Source organism: Opisthorchis viverrini, assembly GCF_000715545.1.
Source record: "Opisthorchis viverrini unplaced genomic scaffold opera_v5_32, whole genome shotgun sequence".
NCBI classification, from domain to species: domain Eukaryota; kingdom Metazoa; phylum Platyhelminthes; class Trematoda; order Opisthorchiida; family Opisthorchiidae; genus Opisthorchis; species Opisthorchis viverrini.
Window position 1 is genome coordinate 1,878,193 of NW_008751687.1, and position 21,384 is coordinate 1,899,576.

The 21,384-nt window shown below is 45.7% G+C and overlaps 3 protein-coding genes across 3 annotated transcripts in view; 2 read left to right on the forward strand and 1 right to left on the reverse strand.

Annotated features, from left to right (window-relative positions):
* Positions 1-2,486, forward strand: part of T265_02536 (hypothetical protein) — a gene marked incomplete at both ends in the record, with an annotated part of 11,369 nt that extends 8,883 nt beyond the window's left edge. Inside the window, one exon of the mRNA XM_009166799.1 lies at positions 1,892-2,486. Within this exon, the coding sequence (XP_009165063.1) occupies positions 1,892-2,284 (393 nt within the window). The remainder of the gene's footprint in view (positions 1-1,891) is intronic.
* Positions 2,487-2,743: 257 nt separating this feature from the next.
* T265_02537 (hypothetical protein) lies at positions 2,744-3,202 on the forward strand (the record flags this gene model as incomplete). Its single annotated transcript, XM_009166800.1, has 1 exon — positions 2,744-3,202. The coding sequence occupies one exon, from the start codon at positions 2,744-2,746 to the stop codon at positions 3,200-3,202; it is 459 nt and encodes a 152-aa protein (XP_009165064.1).
* A 442-nt stretch (positions 3,203-3,644) lies between these two features.
* Positions 3,645-21,384, reverse strand: part of T265_02538 (hypothetical protein) — a gene marked incomplete at both ends in the record, with an annotated part of 25,131 nt that continues 7,391 nt past the window's right edge. Inside the window, 4 exons of the mRNA XM_009166801.1 lie at positions 3,645-4,150; positions 6,945-7,069; positions 14,586-14,713; positions 14,762-14,988. Of these exons, the coding sequence (XP_009165065.1) occupies positions 4,010-4,150; positions 6,945-7,069; positions 14,586-14,713; positions 14,762-14,988 (621 nt within the window). The remainder of the gene's footprint in view (positions 4,151-6,944; positions 7,070-14,585; positions 14,714-14,761; positions 14,989-21,384) is intronic.

Here is a 21,384-nt window from a genome sequence, read left to right on the forward strand (position 1 = left end):
TCTGTGAGCGGAGGCCCAGGGAGCACTTCGACCCCACAGGCATTAGAGGCTGTTAGTGAGTCTTCCATGGTCGTATCAATGACAAAGTTGAAGAGGAAAGGTGAAAGAGGACAGCCCTGTCGGACACCACTTGATGTGGTGAACTCAGGAGAAAGCTTCCTGTAGACCTTTACACGGCCGCGGGAGTTAGTTACCAATTACCAGGGTCAACCATTGAACGATTTGAGCATGTGGGTTTTCGGTCCGCCATTTCTCTGGAGAAACTCATACACCTGTCTCAGCAGATGGGCTTGATTGCCCTAGGGCTGTCTCGTAATACTATACCTAGTAGTACCTGACTCGCCGTTTGTCGCCAGACTACTCCCCCTTGCCTCTTCTGGCAGGAAGACAAAGGCTGTTTGATGTCTTATCGCTGTTTTTTAAAGGTATAGAAACCCGGTTCTTTAGATTTTTGACATGGCTGGACCTCAGGGAACTCGATTCCAGCTCGAATGAGCATCTTGCAGTTAAATCTGATCGCCACGATGATGTGCCAGCCTTACGTTGGGTCACGCTCAATCACAGCAAGTAGCCGGGGATGAGCAAAATACCGGACTACCGGCAAGAAGATTCACACTGTCAAAAACATCACATCCATCTTTCCCTCATAAAGGTGAAACTTCCCTTAGACGTTTGCAAAAGGTAAGGAAGATAGTTCACTTCTGCATCCGTCCGAAAGGGAAACACTTGTCCGGAAATGTACTCTCTAGAGCAAGTGCCACATTATATAATATTGATTCTAACAAAGTTCTCTAGTGGAAAAGGAAGGAAATGGGGTGACTTTTCACTTTTCGGGACGGCTGCACTTCCCATTCTACTCAGATTATTTATATAGAAACTGACTGCGCGAACACCAGCGTTCTCAATCGAAGGGACTTGCAGAAGACCGGTCTCAACGGCAACAGACTTCACGTCATATTCTCCGGCCGTTCTCTCAAGCCGCCCTACTGACCTCAGGGCCGCGCTCTCCCTTTCGAACACAGTTGTGTTCTGACTAACTACTTATGCGATCGAGCACCTCCACTATAGGAATCTCCCTCAAAAGGAACCTTTTCAAGGTGACGTCACTCTAGCGAAGTTCACAACGTTCTCTATCAGCCGCAAGTCAATGCGTGACTCCTATCCGCTGAAGGGAGATCAATTTCCCCCCTTTTCATCGTAGTGGTGCCCCAAGGGGATTACTCAACTCCCAATTGCTATGTAATCTATGAGTAACACTGAAATCCACAGAGACATTATTGATTACTCACTAGGGACCACTGGCGCGGTCATGTTCTTTCTATCCGAGCTGCCCGGTTGGACACATGGTGGTAACCTTTTGAAATTTTGAACAAAATGCATCTTGTCAGTCTTATGGTTTTTGTGATCGTCAAGTATTCTGCATGTCTTATTGCTCCGAGCATAAGGTCCACCCTTTCTGTTCCGCGTACGACGTCGAGGTGACAGAACTTGAACTTGACTGCCACTGACCAAGTTGCTAGCACACATTCACGCAGTGCTTGTCGAAAGACTGCATGGTTGCGGAAAGTGTGACGTAAGGATTAGTTTTAATTCACGGTCTGGTTGAGGTAGGGTTAATTCTCGCAGTGCATGGGCCGGCTTGATTTGAAGAATACAACTTAATCGGTTTGAGAACCCGAAACTAAACCAAATAAGGGTGCGCCAAATACATCCGCCTACACCTTTACTAATTTTGCCTTCGTTTATTTCACAGGGCGCCGGTGGGACGAAGCGGGCCTGGAATGCCAATCGCCTGACAGATGCTGCTGAGAACCCGAAACTAAACCAAATAAGGGTGCGCCAAATACATCCGCCTACACCTTTACTAATTTTGCCTTCGTTTATTTCACAGGGCGCCGGTGGGACGAGAGCGGGTCTGAATGCCAGTCGCCTGACAGATGCTGCTGCCTTCATGGCCTCTATCGGTGTAACTTCTTCCTCCGCTCTGATCAATGCCGCTGTTCTCCAATCAGGGTTTCCCTCAACAACATCCTCTGGCTCAGGTGGACTTCCGGCTTCACACTCTCCGGTTGCACTAACGGCCGTGTTGGCTCCGTACAGCACTGACATGAATCCGTTCAATTATCTGAACACCGCAACCATTGCGGCATCGCTTCAACAACAGCAACAATTACAAAAAATGAACATTCCCGCCAGTTCCTCTCCTCACCCTCGGGCCAGTCCAGCGTCTTCATCAGGGACTCCATCGGCGAACCCTCCGTCCACCACAAGACATTTCTTCTGAGTTTCGCGCCAATGGCCGATCGCATTTTTGAGCTTCGCCCGGTCAGTTCCGTCACAGTTAGGACAAACAACTGTCCTTCAGCAGTTGTTCTTATTCCGTTTGACTTTTCTTGTGCTTCTTTTATTATAAGAAAGAACAATACGTGCATTTTGTGAACGCTTTTAATCTGTATTGATGCGGCTAATATAATGTGAACGATCCTCAACAGCATTGGGCGTTTTTCACTACTATAGGCTTCGGTGATGGACAATCTCTATTCGGGACTCCGGATGGATTCGACCCTAGCGGCGTGGACAGGTATACGGTTCCTCATTACTCGCAGAAATTGGGAGTGTGCAGTTTGTAGTTATCTGGCATGAACCTGTTAACCAAGTGGAACCGCAAAAGGTTCGGAAGGCCAATTCTTAGAAAATATGAGCGATCTTACGTTGTGGGGCGAGTTAAATGGGTTCACACAGAATGAGGTGGAGGGAAGCTCTATCCGTTCGCGCATTACCGGTTTCGACGACTCGCTCTGGAAACGATGGGTCACTAAAGCTCGGGAGTATTGATCGTGCTACAGATGCGTGGGTAATCAACAAAGTAATAAAATATCGTGTGGCTGGTGGCCCGCGCAGGAGAGAACTACAAATTGTCCTAATAAGTGGGGCCAGTTCAGGAGATCCGGTAAGATGGCTTAAAGCAGTGTCTGTTAACAGAGTGACGGAGCTTAGTTGGATAGGACGATATATGTGCGTTTACTACCGTCGATATTTGACCCAACTTCCGGTGTCATGTCCAGATGGCTGCTACTTCATCATGTGTGATACTGTCCGCACGCATCTTGCCCAATGCAATGGACCGTGGCTTTTGATTTTTTTGAACCGCGGTCTGGACCTGTTCGTTGCTAACACCCATAGGGATCGATGTTTGTGCTGACTACCGGCGCGAATAGCCTCCATAAACCCGTGACCTCATTAGATGATAGCTTCAAGCCAAGATCGTCGCACTAACATCAGGACTTCAAAATTCAACAAATTCTGGTTGGACAATGAGTAACCATTAAATCAGCTGATTCCCGAGTGTATCAATGTTTCTCAGCTCGCTTGATGTCTCCAGCAGGAGGTGATGAGATGGATTTTTTTAAAAACCGCAAAGCATCACGTTATCACTGACTAGCTCCTGTGAAATCTTATCTTCCCATTCTTGACTGAACTCACTGACAAGTTTTTGGGTGACCTCAAGGGGTTCATTGCGTCAACATTAATCGCGAGACTCCCATTCGGAATTGTATCGGTATTAGTTGAGACGGACCATTATTCTGCACGAGGAGAGATGCACTCAACAATCCCGGAGCGTAAAAGAGAGCAGAGGAAATTTACGGTGACGAAAGACTGATTAACTAATTCATATTAGCTTGATGAGTAATCAAGTAATGGTAATACTGGTATAAAATCACGGGATTCGTTGAAAGTGGTTGGCTGGGTATTGCCAAAGTGGCGAAGCCGGTGAGGTAAGTGAGAGAATAAGGTAGTGGTAATACAAGAAAAAGTGAAAAAAACGAGTTAAAGGCACGGTTCGATCAAGAAAAAATGCCGGTTTTCATTAGTGACTTAATCAGATCTGGTTCCTTGAAAATATAATTAACAGAACAAATTATCGGCTTGTGATAAGGATCAGCTGATAAAAAGAAATATGTACACAGCATTTCGGTCGGACACTGAGTTGAAAAAACGAGGCGCTTCGTTACTTACAACAGTTCCGCCTCTTTTCGGGTGGCGCAGCAGCAACAGGGCGGAGGGTAATGGAATTGGGCATCGCATTGCACTGCTGACTCGCCAATTGTAGTCGTAATCGTAACGCCTCTCGTGTGATCATATCGAACATCTGGAAAAAAATGAAAGACGAATGAGTCGGGGGGGGAATGGGATACGTCATTAAAATAGGGGAAGTAACTTGAGTAGGCGTCATCTATCCACATAAGTATCTTTGCACAGAGTGTGGGAATCAGAAACCGACGACAAAGCAGCCTCAGAAAATTCCAAGGGTTATATACAGTTTTCTGGTAAGGTAAGGTCAATGAAAAATTCAACAACTTTTCAACTATGTTCAACGCCACATAGCTCGGTAAGTTCCTTTACTTACAAACATACCAGGTTATCCGGGGTTCACTGAGTTTATCGCATGATCGACGGTGAATCAAGGATGCCACTCACGAGCGTCTCACGTCCGTTACCCACCGTCGCCATTCGATTTGTAATACCCAACAGATTTCGAATAGAATGAAAACAATTCCACTAAAGTCATCTACAGCTGAGAGCCGTCTATGTGGTTTATACATTTGGATTTAGTCTCGCTAACCGAATACATAGATACGCATTGAAGGTAGTAGCTGATATCGTTGACGTGTAAATGCAAAGGTGGCAGTGGAATTCTCACCGACGAGGTCAGATGGGGGGCTATGTATCGAAGGCGACAGGTTGAATGTAAAATCAGGAATGAGCCATGGTCACGACTATTGATGTGTCCCGTCCCGGAGTCCCCATCCAGGGAGACAATGAAAGCCCTGCTTGCTGGCTGTGGCTTTCACACTTTGTTACCAAGTCATTCCTTGAACTCACTCTCGCCCTCCACATGGATGTGCGAACAGGGGTGTTCAGAGGAGTCGACTAAACTGGTGTACGAAACAAGTGACCAAGCCAGTGCAACCCAATGAGTGTGATCAGCCGCCCATTTGTCGCGTGTGCTTTATTTCCTCCTGAAACCATCCGGCGTACCCCAGCATTACTGATCCGATGTTCCCATCGGAACTAATGTGGCTGAGTCTGATTGGCCATCATCAGTTCTAACATGTTCTGTACTAGTTTCTTGAAGAGATATCAACCGCATTCGAGGGTATAGTCATAATTACGAAAGTATCTATGAAGAAATTTTGGCTACCTCAACTGAATAAATGTTAAGTGCAGTTAACGGACCCCGAATAAAGAGTAGAAAACTCTTTTTAGTGTGTCACATCACGATCAATAAGCGGTTACCTGTCAAACTATGAACGAAAACAACTGGACCGCAGGACTAGAAAAACAATGTGTACAAAACACACCCGTGCATTGATCACGGAACACGCTTGTCTCTAAAATTCATGTAGTATCGCGTTTTGTATTCACGAGCATATGGATATAGAACCGCCAAAGCAGAAAAATAACAATGTATACAATGTTGTCCTAAAAGATCTCTCCGAATAGAGACCTGCTGGCTGAAAGTTCACGATAGAACTTATCATCAGCCACGACTTTGTGTGGTGTGCCGCCGAAAAACGACCATCCCTGTTGTGCTTTTTCTTGATGGGATTGCCGTACGACGTGTGACCCCGAACTGCGGACCTAATGAAGAGCCAATTCTTTATTCCAACGGAAACAAAAGACTCGCCATAACGAAAATTTCGATAACGCAAAACCGCCATGATGGCGGCCATAACGGACGCACAGTAGACGAAAGTTTACAGTTGGATTGGAACAGTATAGTATCTGGCTCAGAGAACAGTCCAGTGAGTTGCGATCTCAGTGACGCGGGAATTACTGAAGTTAGGTGTGATTAAACGAGTCAGCTATAACGATCACCTGTTCATTTGATTCTCGTAAATTGCGTTATCTGGAAGAAATTCCGGAACGAAAGGACGCAAACTGCGAGCAGGCATTTCAAGATCCCAAAGATTTTGACCGACTGCGCGAAAGAACTGTGGAGTACTGGCCTGAATGGAGACATTATCATTGACAGCAATACACCAGTAATACATACTGGCATTTAATTGAGACAGGGATGGTGTGGTGGAGATTCCAGAAAAATGCACAGGGTTTTGGTTTGTATAGCAGACAGCTTCTGATCAGTGTTGTGTTTGTGGAAGAAACAAAGCGCTTCGCAGGTTCTTTGAAATCAATACAAAAGAAGCCGAATGCGAGCAACCGACGGCAGAATGTTAACCTATCTCCAGTGCTGCCACAATAAGAGCAAGCATCACACCGAGCTAGTACAAATGAAATCGAAACCGTGCATTGGCCCGTGTTTGTTAAGGTTACATGGAAAATTGGGCTAGCAACGCATAATTACCAGCGTGGTTGTGCATGATACAGAACCAGGAGCAAATAACAGTTAGTTAGAGTTGTGAGTTTAAAATTGGACAACTCCTGTAGTGTTTCGGGTCCACTAAGACCGAACATCGTAAGACATCCGTTTCGATCTAGGCTGTAATTTCACAGCAAATAAATTGGTAGAGACCGGTGGGCTTCGAGGACACACCTGCTTCTGCTTCGTTGGTTCTGTTTGTCCTCCCGATTCTCCAGCGGCACTGCGACCACCTCAAGGATCACTTAAACATCCGTTTCGATGTGTCTTCGTCAATACTTTAGTCACAGTAAGCTACCAAAGCTGATTTGACCTTCATACCAAAAGTAAGGACATAGCTGCCAGTAGATATAAAATGTGTGTGCACCGCTTAACTAATGTGCACTAGCTGAAATCCACAGAAGCGAACGGTACCCAATAGGAAAGGCGACCAGAGTAACAACCGCTCCAAAAAAAGTCGAGTGGAAAGCGGGAACAGAGTAAACATTCGTAAGAAGGGCGTTGAGGAGCAAGAATGATAGACAATCAAACCTGGGGAAACAACAAAAATACGAGGACGAACCTGATCCACATTTTCATCACTTTTGGCGGAGGTTTCGATGAAAAGGCATGAATGTTTTGCAGCCAAACGTTGTGCGTCACGCGCGGCGACTGTTTTGAGTGCAGGAGTGTCATTTTTATTGCCCACTGGAAAATGTGCATAGGAAAGCGGCACACGGTGCATGCAATTGGTGCTTTGGTTAAGATGAGTGGGATAAGCGAAAATTACACTGCAAAAAGTGAGTAGTCGCGGAATTCATTGAACTTTACACCGGTTTGAACAAGCATTCTCCTGTCCTGACAGTAGTACTCTAGTTAATTCAGACCAAAAGAGTTCGTGATGCACTGGACACAAACTTCGACTTCATTAAACGCATTCTTGGCTATGCGGGGACTTGAACTAAGGCTGCATCACCAGCCTACGCTGAGTGCGCTTCAATTATGACGTCTGGTTAGATTAACACGAGCGATGCATATGGTTCTATCAGCAACTCGGATGACGACCCCGTAACCATCCTAACTGAACCGATCAATAAGTTGTTTCTCTGGACATCCTGGCCAAAGACCGCAACAGACACCGAACAACCTTTGACTAACTGAGGTACCCGGCGAAACTATACATCCCCCAATTATGAATCTGTTTTCTTGTTGAGATGCGCTAATTCACATGCTCCCAGTGTGTGCCGGTGAGGTAGAAGCAACCGGCTCTGTAGAACATGTGATTTGGATTCAAATTGGGGCTGTGAATACGTATTACTGATCGCTAATGAACGCAAAACTCGAGCAGGATATAAGTATCTTTTGGTCTGGGCCAACGGGTACAGGAGAACTCTGTTTAAACGAGATTTAAGTGCACAAAAACAATTGAATGTGTGAGATGTGTGCAATGTGGCATCGTGTGCACAAAAAGCGTTGGATGGCAATGAAATTGGCGTCGGCAAAAGCATTGCGACCATCTAGATACGGAAAACTAACGTCATAAGCCGGGTATAGGAAACGCATTTCTTATGAGCAGTCGTAGGGGATAAATTAATAAATCTGTACCAGCAGCATCCCGCAGCCGTTCCTAAGCTTACTAGTTGATTCCGCTAGTGCTTCTCTTCTCGCTTATTTTCTTTTTGTCCATAGTGCAGTAAGTTACCATGTACGGCTTGGCCCCCATTTCTGATCGGTGAACGAGACCATGAGGACTAAATGGGACTGAAGAAAACAACTCTGGTCGGTCCCTTGATTTGATGTCTCCATAAGTAGACAGCTGTACGTTTGATTTAAGTGTAGTAATCAGCGAATTCAATGAAATACTGACACGCCGAATTTGAATAAGCCCACTCAGCTGTAAGACACAATTCCACTCCACACTTACTGCGGGAAGTGTGAGAAGGCCCGAATGAAGAAGTTCGAACGTCTGAAATGTTCATAAAGTCATCCTGTTCCTTCTTGAGTCTTCCGATTCTGTCTCAAAGTGGACAACTTAAGGATGGTAAAGATATAACTGGGTCTTCGAGATTGGTGAAAACATACTAGAGAAGCAGGCAACAGAGTAAAATTACAAAAAAAAATAACTGGGTTCAAGGGCGTAAAAACCTCGGGAAGCAAGGAAACCAGCAATCATTTTGGAAGATAAATTGACTTTCGTTGTTCATAAAGTTGGTAACACATAAATCCTTCTCGCAGCATGGTCCGGAAAGTATAAGACCCTATCAACATTACTGTCTACTGGATTTAGCTAAAATGTGTGAAGGACAATGGAAGAGAAGGGCCAGGTAACTTCCTAAGTTTTATGTACTGGATATTCTATTTCATGCTTATCCGTTCATAAAAACGTCTCAAGAGATTTGCCAGGAAGTTATGTGAACCGACCTCGATCAAATCCGTTTGCCCGTCATTCCCTGTAATAAATAATAATAATCGTTCAGCAGTAACACCTTTTCAGTGGGACTAACGCGTAGCAACAGAGTAAAATTGCAAAAAAAATAACTGGGCTCAAGGGCGTAAAAACCTCGGGAAACCAGGAATCATTTTGGAAGATAAATTGACTTTCGTTGTTCATAAAGTTGGTAACACATAAATCCTTCTCGCAGCATGGTCCGGAAAGTATAAGACCCTATCAACATTACTGTCTACTGGATTTAGCTAAAATGTGTGAAGGACAATGGAAGAGAAGGGCCAGGTAACTTCCTAAGTTTTATGTACTGGATATTCTATTTCATGCTTATCCGTTCATAAAAACGTCTCAAGAGATTTGCCAGGAAGTTATGTGAACCGACCTCGATCAAATCCGTTTGCCCGTCATTCCCTGTAATAAATAATAATAATCGTTCAGCAGTAACACCTTTTCAGTGGGACTCAACGCGTAGCAAGCAAATTATGTCGCGTAATAGAAGTGGCCATGTTCCTGCAACACAAATAGTTCATTCAACTGTAGCACGCTTTCGGTACCAAAAAATATCGTTCAGCGGTAACATCTTTTTGGGGCCTAGCTGCCATGCCACTAGAAGGAAGCACGAGGTCTGGAATACTGCCAGGTTGCCCAAGCCTAGACAGGAGCAGTAGAGATGCTGGAGTTGGGTTCGAACCACGGACCTTCCAGTGCGTAAGCTAGCGCCTTAACCACTGAGCTATCTCGAGTTCTACAGCACAAATACTAATGACTCTATCGGTTGTTGTGAGAAGCCATGCGACTGCAGTATGGACGGCACCGTTCCGGGTAGAAGAGCTAAAAAGGAGTATCGAATACCAGCATATGGTCTATTCTGGTATCGAGTGAGTCAGCAGTCAGTACATCAGCTTGTTTCTCAGGTTGCACCCTCTGGAGCGGACATCAGAAGACTAGCAACAGGTCGTATCCGCCAAGAGTAATCCCTCTGGAGGAGATAATTATAACTGTTCTATAAAATTGGTCAATAGAAATGTCTCGAATCGAACGACACCATCACATCCCGAAGGGTGAAAGACACCAAAATCTAGATGTGAAGTGCCGGCCTCTATATTCCCATGTTTCTGGGCTTGTGAGAGTGTCTAGTAAGCCCTACTAGTTCCCCACGACGAGTAGTGTCCGCCCTCTACTATTCAACTTCGTCACCGATGAGGACGCTGGAAGGTCTTCAAAACTCCGGTGTCTAAATCTCTCCTTGTGGGGAGCCTGTGGATTTGGGGTACGCATATGACATCTCCGTCACCTCTGAAGACAAATGCAAAGCACAAGCCCTGTTGAAAAAACTGACCAACATCATACCATCTTTCAAAATGAACCTAGCACCGTCAAAGGGCAGTCATGCCGTCTCTGAACACAACCCTTACAATTCAAGGAGAATCACTGGAAGTTGTGGAGAACTTGATACACCTCAGTAGTCAATTAGCTCGGACGCAAATGTGTCTCATGAAGTCGTTGCAGGAATCTCAAATGCCAGAATCACCTTTGATTATTTGCGTCACTCGCGGCGTCAAACGTATCACTTGGTCTCAAGTGCTGCGTGTACCAAACTATAGTAAAGGTTATAGCGTCGTATGGTTGCAAGACACGGCCTGTGCGGACAGACGATTTGCAGCGTCCTCCGGTTTCTGGCATTCGATGCATTAGGCATAATAATAATCGTTCAGCTATAACGTCCTTTCGATGCCTAGCGCCATACTACCCGAAGGAAGCACGAGGGTTGAGGTACTGTTCGGTTGCCCAAGCCTAGACAGCAACAGTCAAGATGAGTTCAAAAGACGGACCTTCCGGTAAGTCCACACCTCAACCACTGAGCTACCTCGAGCTCGATGCCTTAGGAGTGTTGCTGATGTCGAACTAGGTTGACGAATTAATGACGAGGTAACTAGAAAACGGGTATTTGGTTGTGTAGTAAACAAGTGACCGCGATAAACATCCAGCTTCATTAACTACGGTGGATTGGTCACGCGCTGCGCATATCCAAACACCGTCTTCCGAGAAGACTGTTGTTTTCCATGTCTCCTTCAGAACGTTGCGAACCACGACGTGAATAGCATATAACCTGGCAGAATGGTGTGAAAGAGATTACGAAAAGTTTGAGGGTTGTTGGGGCGGTCCGCCTTCCAGGATAGGGTCATGTAATACCTCCTGCGCTTCGCTGGAGACTGCAAGAAATGGCGGCTGATCGATATCAGTGGCGTTCGTACCATCAGCTTCTTTTCAGACTGTTTGATTCAGTATCTGGAGAAGTAGGCACCTCAGAATGTTTAAGACAGAGTAGCAACAAGTTATCCACCTCACCCATGTGTTTCTTTTCATTTTAAGGCTTCAACTATAATGGGATGAGCCTTATGATTGTATGGCAGTGAAGCATCAGTGACAGCACTAGTATTGCTGCCGCCGATGATTATTAAAGACCAAGTACCAAGTACCAAGCAAAAAAAACTTTTCACGAAACCATTCGAAATCGCTTGATTTCGCGAGACCTTATTCTACTATCTACTGTCAGTATAATGAATACGGAGTAGACGTTGAAGGCAGACAAATAGTAGGGGACTGAGGTGCATTATATATACATACATATGTCTTAGGATAGTATTATTATATTATCATATTAGAGATACAGCGTGACAATCGGTGAAAAATCCAACGGAGTTCAAGGCTCGTGGAACCGGGTGAAGGGTGTGAAACTACGTCCAATGGACTAGTGGATGTGACCAAAAATGGGAGTAGAGAATCAGTTTTCCGGAAATTATGTGTCATACATTCGCGCTCCCTGCAATGCCAGTGTAAAAAAAGGTCAGATTTTTCTGGACGCAGGTTTGGTTTGAGGTGTCGGATGATGATCTGGTTTGACGACTGACTAAACAATAGGTTGTTCACCGCTCTCTGATTCTATCGTTAATTTTGTTGCAGAAGCGTATTCAGGTGAAGTATCTGTTCTGCGTGCACAGCATCTTTGAATATAACAAATGTGTCACTAACATGCCACCACATGTACCACTAACACATACCGTTGATTCGCTGGGTTGATTTGTTCTCCACAGTAGCTAAAAATATCTGCTTCACTATGCATAACTGACCTATCACATATTCCAGAAAAGTGAACTGCTCTTCTTCTCTCGCTACTTCCAGTCTCGCCTCACCCAATTCGATGTGCCTTGAACTTCATTGACTTTCCGTCAATTAGCATGTTGTATTCTTAGTACCGACTGTTCACAACTTCTTCAGGTTCGATTCCGTGTTAGTTGGTTGCTCACCCTATGTTCTCAATATCTGTACCTAGTGGAACATGGCATGAGAAATTGAAAGAGCTCGAGTTCAATTCTTCAGCCTTCACACTGACTCAAGGGATTTCCTTGAACACGATCAAACGCACCCTTACTCTAAATTTCGAAAGTGACCAAGCGACAGCCCTAGTTCAAAGCAAACCAAGAGGAGTTGCTCTCAACAACGGAGAAGCCTGAAGCGATTGTGTTAAAAACAACGGCAAAAAACCAGCCTATAGACAGAACTGGCATCCATAAAACCAACCTTGGCATCAGTAAAGTGTACGCGTTTCACAATTGGACAATTGGACTTTCTGACACCAGGAGAAACTTAAGATGAATCGGCACCGAAACAAACGGTCGATCAGGCAGTAGCCCACATCCGCCTTATTTAGCAGTCTGCATATTTATACCCTGCAAAATAAATATCATCATCTAACGCAGGTACCGCCAGATATCGGGGCTAGACTGGCGATGTGAAAAAAATGGTATATATTCTTCATATATTTTCCCCAATGCATCTGAATCGTGTAGATAATTTTGTGAAAACTCTCCCGCCCCCAAAGTACACTTTATTGAACAGCTGGTCCTGGGGGTGCACTAGATTCATGAAGACCGAGGAAAGTTTTTCGAGGAAAGGGAGTAACCGTTATTCGTGTTGAGAGGAAAACAACCTTTTGATCACATGAAAATGCAGAAAGAACGCTATTATCTTCAGCGAAATGCTGAAGTGCTGCGAAGCACAGCCCAAACTACACGTGAACATCAAACAAGTTGAGAGTATGGAGAACAAACGACGTACGGATAAAACTGACTGAGCCTGTCCATTTTTAATCGACAGCTACCTAATGTCACGACACAAGCCGAGAACGTGAATGGAAAAAGAATGGAAACAGATGGAGAAAAGTGTGAACGTGGAAGTGGAGTAACTGTAGGATGGGATGACAGATGGGATGAGTAGTGAGACATTTGGAAAAGTGTGAGATCCTGGGCGTGGTAAGAAGCGAAGACATTCTAAGCTAGAGTGGTCAGTTTCAATGAATGCCTCGAACTACAAACCGCACAGATTTGTCAACTGTGACAGGAACTGACGCTTGGTTCATACTGTTTTCCCGCAGCCCATTAGATTTGGTAGTTTTTTTTCGTTGTCAAGATCCATTCCAGATGAAGAAATTACATGCACCCAGAAAAAATTCAGGGGTGAATGAGAGTTTCAGACACCAAAACGAAACCACGAAAGTGAGTACGAATGACGGTCACTGAAGCTGTCAAACTCGCTTGCTTTCAAACGACAATCAAAATTTATGAGGAAAGTGAGAGAAAATGATATTTATATCGCACACATTCGAAAACCCACTTTGGGATTAATGGGGAAAATACAGAAGACTCTAAACTTCCTCACTCTTGACAAGCTGCCAAAGGCAGTTTATAAACATGCTCCCAACGAGAAGCGCCTTCAGGAGAGGCTGAATACCCTAATCCCAGATATGCTAGTCAGGCGTGGTTTGCCGTCCGTTAGTATCAATACGTCAGGCGTGGTTTGCCGTCCGTTAGTATCTAACTAACTCCTTTCCCTGCGCTACACTCAGAAACCAATCGGTCACAGTTGTGAATGCATGAAATTTTCCTGCTGCAATTCGTTCTCGAAAATACAAACCTCAAAGTCAAGGAGGAAATCGTTGGGGATACCAAACTGGCTAGCTTGCAACTCATCGGAAAATACTGGCAACTGTCACGTTAAAAGCTTGAAACCTCATACAGCACCACTATACGAGTGTATTGCGCCGAACGAAAGTCTCGATCATGAGTAGTGGTCACCTGGAGAGTCTCTTAAAATAGACAATCGGACGAATCTGGAATTCCATTGCTTAGACACAACCGTAGGGATTTACCCTTCATTGAGACCTCCAGGCAGAGGGAGAATTTTGGTACGCCCCGGAAATGTTCTGTCAGACAGGAGAGTACTGTGCTATTATTATGAACGAGAAACGGCAAACGACGCCCGAGACCTAAGATTATTCGGAGTCTTTACAGATGAATCGGTTTAAATTCTGACTCAGATAAATCCGGAGGACGGCTTGAAATGAAGACTGGAGCACTTTCACAGTACTTTAAAGCCAAAGTCTTCATTGATGAACCTAATGTCGACGGTCTTAACTGGAGTGTCTAGTCTTTAAAGAAAGGTGAAATAACGGGACTTATGACAACAGGTATTACCTAGCTCCTAAACTCAATTTCACCCCACAGTGAAACAACCATATTCCCCTAATTAAATACTCCATGAAAAAATCACTCTCAGTGCGTGCCCCCCAAAAAATATAAAGAACAGGACAAAAACTCCGAACGTCACTACTTTTCGGGTCCAGAACAGAATAAGGGCCATAGGATTCGGGCCTACCAGCACTATCCTCAATGGCGATTCTGAGCTATACTAATAAAGCACTGACATGGGAAAACCTACCGAGAATTCGAGCAATCGAGTCGTCCGTGTACATGCTCGCCTCCTGAGTCCACCGTTCTACGTTACAAAATGTCCTTACGTCATTTACGTCATAGACAATAATGATCCCATGTGCACCTCGGTAGTAACTATCAATGGAGAGCGAGACAATCAAACACGTGAATAGAGAAACTCACGTGGAAGTGATCGTACGGAATCGATCCTGGCCAGCTGTGTCCCAAATTTGAAGCTTGACGCGCAAACCCCCGACCATTATTGTTTTCACTTTGAAGTCCACACCGATTGTGCTGATATACGTTGCGGAAAAGTCATTATCAATATACCGCAGGAGAAGACTACTTTTACCAACACCTGAAATGTGATAAAAGAAGTAGAAAAAATCGGTAAAGATAAAACGGGTGTGCTTTTCCGCAAGGGGGTAGGTAGAGCAGTTAAACAATTGAACCGTCAACAATACGTCAGCCGAAACTCTTCTTCTATGATATCCACAGGGCTGTACGCACTAAGAACCACACATCAGCCATTCTAAACCGAGAGTATCCCCCAGTTATGAATTTTAAAGGTTCAGTGTGTGTTCAGTATCTACTACAGTTGACACGCAGTCACTGAATATCAGCGAGTGGTGTTCTGTTTTTCGGCTTTGTGATCAGGATGTACGTGATGGCACCGTGGAACCTATTATATCCTGACTAGGGGATTTATCAGTGAAGTACCATACAGTTGATGGGCAAAAATATGCTGAAAAGAAGTTCATCCTTTATGTGAGTGCACTCCATATGCGCCCCCTCTATACTCGCCCCAAGATCGCACACTCTGCCTACGTGTAGAGTCTAAAAACGGGTTTCTGTGCCCAAATACGTCCATGGACATATGTCATCCACCAGTCAGAATGCGATCAAAAATGTTACATCAATTCCCCGTTGGTCACCATGTTAAAAGCTTACACACATTATGTACCAGCTTATACATAACAAACTGCAAACTGCCAAAGGAGGGAGACCTGACTGAAGACCAAGCCAATGAGGCAACCTGAGTTGCCTTTTCGCTGCACAGCTAGGTGCAACCGGAAGAGACACTGCCCCGTAGTCGAAGCCTGTGTGAAGGACAACAGCAGACCAGAAACATGACCAGGTAAATAAATTACATTTTAAATGTTCCTGCCTGGTCTCAGTCAGACAGGTTTTCCGTTCGCTTCGTGGCGCTTGAGAAGTTGACCAAGTCACGCCAATTTATGGAACGTTTGTTTTATATATCCCGAGGATGAAGTGTCAGCCACAACGACAATTTATTTACCCAATCATTGGTTTATTCGTCAGGTATCAATCCGTTTTGTCTTATGTTGGTAAGGGGCATGTATAGTATGTATGTCAGGGCCATTCTCGCATGCCTAACATATCTGTCGGATTTACTTCACTGTAAGTTTCGACGGTAATCACCTTACTTGTGTTGCTTACAAAGATTGCCTCCAGTTTGTCTTGAGCGTTTGCGATAATGTGTCCTCGATTGGTGACGAGACGTTCGTGAGCCACTTGCAAAGCTCGGCGAACAGATCAACAACCGACCAGCAACCAACCAACCTCGTTAGGCAATCAGATTGTTTCGGATACTGGGATATGGTCGCATGCCTAACATATCTGTCGGATTTACTTCACTGTAAGTTTCGACGGTAATCACCTTACTTGTGTTGCTTACAAAGATTGCCTCCAGTTTGTCTTGAGCGTTTGCGATAATGTGTCCTCGATTGGTGACGAGACGTTCGTGAGCCACTTGCAAAGCTCGGCGAACAGATCAACAACCAACTGACCAGCAACCAACCTCGTTAGGCAATCAGATTGTTTCGGATACTGGGATATGGTGCATCACTATCGGACCCTTGGAAGACTATACTGAGGATAAATCATCAGCGACCGCCATATACTAGTAAAATAACATTCGGCTGTAACACCCTTTCGGCGCCTAGCTATCATGCCACTCGGAAGAAGCACGAGGGCTAAGATAGTGTCCAGTCGCACAAATCTAGGACCTTCCGATCATAAAGTTCGCATCATCACAACTGAACTATCTCAAGCTCCTATATACAAGTAGCAAACGCCAGTGCTTAACTGTGACGCAAATATGAGAGGCAGTTTTTAGGCAGTACTAAATTACGAACTAGCCGAATTCGTCAGGCCACATGTCCTCCAACGGCGCACGAAATTAAATCGACCACATTGTCATCAATTATCGACGGCGCTGATCAATGTGACTGCCGGTCGTTTCAAAACGCATTTAAAGATTCCGACCGCGTACTTATCCTGAGCCCCTTCTCCCTTCATTCTCCAGGGTCGTGTGTGGTGGGGAAAAATCGCCTGGCAAATGAGAGACTGGAAGGTCCAGATGCGAGACGAATTTACCAGAATCGTCTTCTAGAGTTTCTTCCAAATGCCCTACTTTCAGACGTGAATTCATACTGGGACAAGAGTACCACCTCTTTGCACAGTGCCGGGAGTTTTGCCTGTGGCACGGCACCACCAGGTGCACCAAAGTACTGCGTATCAGTGACAACGTTCAAATCTGCAGGAAATATCCCAACCGGTCCTGAACATAACCTTATGCGACGAATTATCAGACGTCAAGTGGAAGTAAGCGTACGAGCTAATCGTGAAGTCTGGTGAACAAAGAAAGCCAAGGAAACGGAAGAGTCCCAGAAAGCTGGAAATGCCCGAAGATTACTTCAGTTGATCTGTGCGAACAGACCACGGAAACTGTCTGTGAACGAAACTACCAAGCATTGGAATGAAGTGACCCTCTTGAGTAGAGAACGCCTTGACAACTGGGTTGAATAGTTCGAACAGCACATATCGTGGTCACAAGCTGCCACTCATCTAGAGCTTACAGATGGCGTACAGCCCTGGACGATAAATGTGGAGGCTCCTTCGGTCCTGGAAAATGATTGAATACGTTCTCTTAAGCGTCACCGAACTTCTAGTCCGGACGACCTCCCACTCGCATTGTTCAAAGATGGGAGGTGAAGTCCTTAGTCCGTTGTTTTCTTATTTGTCTGCCTGCATTTTGGAAAAGTATACGGTTCCAGACAACTTGGGAGGGTCGGGGATAGTGCCCACTTTCAAAAAGGGGCTCGCACTAAATATGGTAACCACAGGAAGGTCAGATTGACTCCGATCGTCACGAGACTGTTGGCGTCACCTGTGCTTCGTCGCCTTATGGCGGCTGGTGAAACACTTATTCGAGAGCAGCAAGCGGGGTTTCGGTCTTTTAGGAGTGAAGTTGACCAAATCTTCACACTTCGTCAGGTGCTAGAACAACGCGATACGTATATACAACCCTCAATTTTAGTATTCCTGGATTTCCAAGGCGCGTTCATATCAGTTGACCAGCATGTCCTCCTTGAAACAGCTGCCTACCGGGGAATGCCACGGAAGTTCGTGAACATAATACGTTCTTTGTGTTCTCAGACTTCCGGACGTGTGAAGTACACAGAAATCTCTCCGAAAGCTTCTGTATACACAGCGGTGACGGTCACGGGTGCCCATTTCCTCCATTCCCATTTGATTTCGTGAGCAATGGAATAATGAGACGAACACCGGTGTTCCGACAGCCTGTGACGGAAACCTTGTCGCAGAATATGCAGACATCGTTTTCGTCTTCAAAGAGAAGTCACAGGTGTTTTTGGATGAACTGACAAAAGTCATCCAGTCCTTTGGCACGCACTTTGCACCCAGAAAGTGTCAGGCCACGCCCCTGGGTATCCAGCCACTAAACACGCAACTTACAATCCCGGGAAAACACTCGAAGTTGTGGGGCGTTGTACGCATCTTGGAAGTTGTATTATTTCTGCTTGTAGTGTGACGGATGAGAAGCATGCACGAATCTGCCAGGCTCACGTTGCGTTTGCTAATTTGAGACACCTATGGCGTCAAAGCGGTGTATCCATGTGTATCAAGCTACAGCGCGGGTTGCTTTGTTGTACGCCTGTGAGATTTGGCCTGTTCGGGTAGCGGAACTGATACGTCTTTTGACGCTCGACAATCGTTGTCCCAAGACCACAGCTCGCGAGGGTTAGTGTTAGAGTATCCATAACAAGGTAATTGGAAAGTGAGATTTCAGTAGTTCAACGGGGACTTCTATTGGAGAATGTGTCTAGCACCGGAAGCTGCGTTGGTCAGGCCATGTATAGTGTATGCCGAACCATCGTTCGCCATAGAGAGTGCTGTTTTCTGGGTGGCGGGAGCAGAGGGGTGTAAAACAGACTACGAAACGTCTGAGTGCTGTAGGTGGTACTCGCCTTCCAGGATGGGAACAGTAAGAAGTCCGCTGCGTCAAAACATATGGCCGCTAATCCATATCAATGGCGTTCTCATTGTCATTTACGATCCAGGTTGCCTGAATGGGTGTTTGAAGGTGTGAGCATCTCGGAATGACTGTGCTAAACTGGCACTAATTCCCTTCCACGTTTATCCTTCTCTTCACAATAAGGCTTTCAAGTAAATCATGGCTGCGAAGCATAAGGCTTTCAAGTAAATCATGGCTGTACAGCAGCGAAGAATTATTGTTGATCACTGAGGTCATGCTGTCGATGACGATGAAAGTGCGCTTCTGACAGCAAACGTCACAAGGTGGCGAACGTTGCTCACATCTGGATACCGCTTGCAGTGGCTTCTTCTGTCACGATGCACATATAGCCTCTGCAGCAGCCTTAGTAAGTAAATCGGCCAGCAATTCAGTCAGCTTTTTAGCTAAAAACCGAAACGGTGGTTTAACTACCATAGCCTCATTCACCAAAGATAATGGAAAGAACGAAATGAATCACGAGCTGGAGGCGACGACCCAACAGGTTCATTGAAGTTAAACGCTTCCGTGTTCTCACATTGAAGCCAACGGCTTTCATGCAAGAGCCACTGGCTGGGTGATACAGCCATGTCTGGGAGAGCCACTCACTATTGGATTACCTCGTGCCTGCGTCACCATCCAGGGAGACGGCGGTCATATGAACCACTAAGTGGAGTTGCAAAGGCTTTCATTTTCCGTTGAACATTCACGAACTGACCGCCCCTTGGTCGTTTCTATTTGAGACTTGCCTGCGCGAGGTTCCTGCGAGGCAAACGGTCCTTTGGCGTAAGAATTACGTGACCTGACCAATGGAGTGTGAAGAACTGGTCAATTAACGGAAAACCATCTGGCTTAGGTCGGCATTATCACTTTGAATGTCAAGGCGCATGTCGAAAATGGTATGACGGTGGTTAGCTCACTGAAAAGTGCTTGAGCTTCGTGTCTGTCTTAAAGATAAGGAAGACGTCCCCTGCATACTCCAGATCGACAAGGTTCTCACCACCAATGATTTGAACATTCCGGTTTTGAAGACCTTCCAAAACTCGCCTCATCATTTCATCGACGGTGCAGTTGATCAGGAACGGAGAGGATGGACATCATTGTCGGACACCACTTTTTGTAGGGTGACTTTTAGAGGGCTCGTCATACAGTCTCACATGCCCAGAATTACGTGGATGTAAGGATCAGACTACACTCACAAAGTTCTAGGGCATACCCTGCTAAGTGTGGCTAACAGCACTAACTGATTGACAGAATCGAACGCACAACTGAAGTCAAGAAACACAAAGACTGCGGGTGGTCTGTACATATGGTGTTGCTCTAACACCTGAAGGAGTGTACGGTAACCGACGCAGCATTTACCTGGTCAAAATTCCGCTTGATGCCCACGGACTCATGAGTCGCGTACCGCCGTAAGACGATGAGGAATCAGTGACGTCAGATTTATTGTTACAACGGAAGCCGAACTGACACTGCAAATATCTTTTTGAAAATGGGCACTATTATCAACTCATGCCAGATTTCTGGGTTGTTATCTTTCCCCAGAGAGGCACTCATGTAATCAGCGAGCACAACGATGTCTGAGCTTTTAGCCCGTTGTTCAGCATCAAAGAAGCTGTCTTTAGCAGACATAGAGCTATGGTCCGCCGGGGCGTAAGCATACACGATAAACAGGAATTGATGGACCACAATTTCTCGAGATTCTTTCACAGAAGTCAAACGAACCACGAAGGGCCACTATCCACAGGTATCTAATCAAGTAGAGAGGCCTCCGGTTGATCGCTCAGTACAACACCCACCCCGTCATATCCAGCCGCAGCGGCTTCTATATTACCAGCAGTGTGCAGCCGGAATTTGGATGAGAGGGCGCAGTTACAGCACTTGCGTCCTAGATCCTTGTTTCCGACAGACCATATATTAATGCAGATAGAATCCGGCGTATGAACGAGAGCCACTGGTTTTCTCGTTTGCTTCAGTGGTCGGCTGCGTTTGAAAACAGACGTCAAGTTGTCCACGGTTGTTATTGAAGTCCGGGGCACAGATACCTGAGGCACATCATCATCATCATCATCATCACTGTCAGCTGTAATAGCCGCGTACTCGTCGTACAGTGGTTGCAGCTGCCGCAGTTTCGTTCACCGATGATTTGGAGTGGGGGGTAGGTAGCTGCGCATTGCACGCGCGAGCTGGTAAATTGGTGCATAAATCCAGCATTGTCAGTGGGTTGTCAAGTGGGGGGGGGTTGGAAAAGAAGCTATGCATTGAAAGCAATAGCTTTGATGCACGAGCACCATTGAGGGCGCGACTGGGCCATGTCTGATAGTGTCTCTAGGAATTGATGTGGCCCGTCTCGGGGTCCCCATCCAGGAAGACGACAACTACCAGCGCAGCTGAGTTTGCTGGTAATGGCTTTCACACTTCGCTGCCAAGTCATTGTTTGGCCGCCTCTGGCTCTCTTCCACCCTTCACA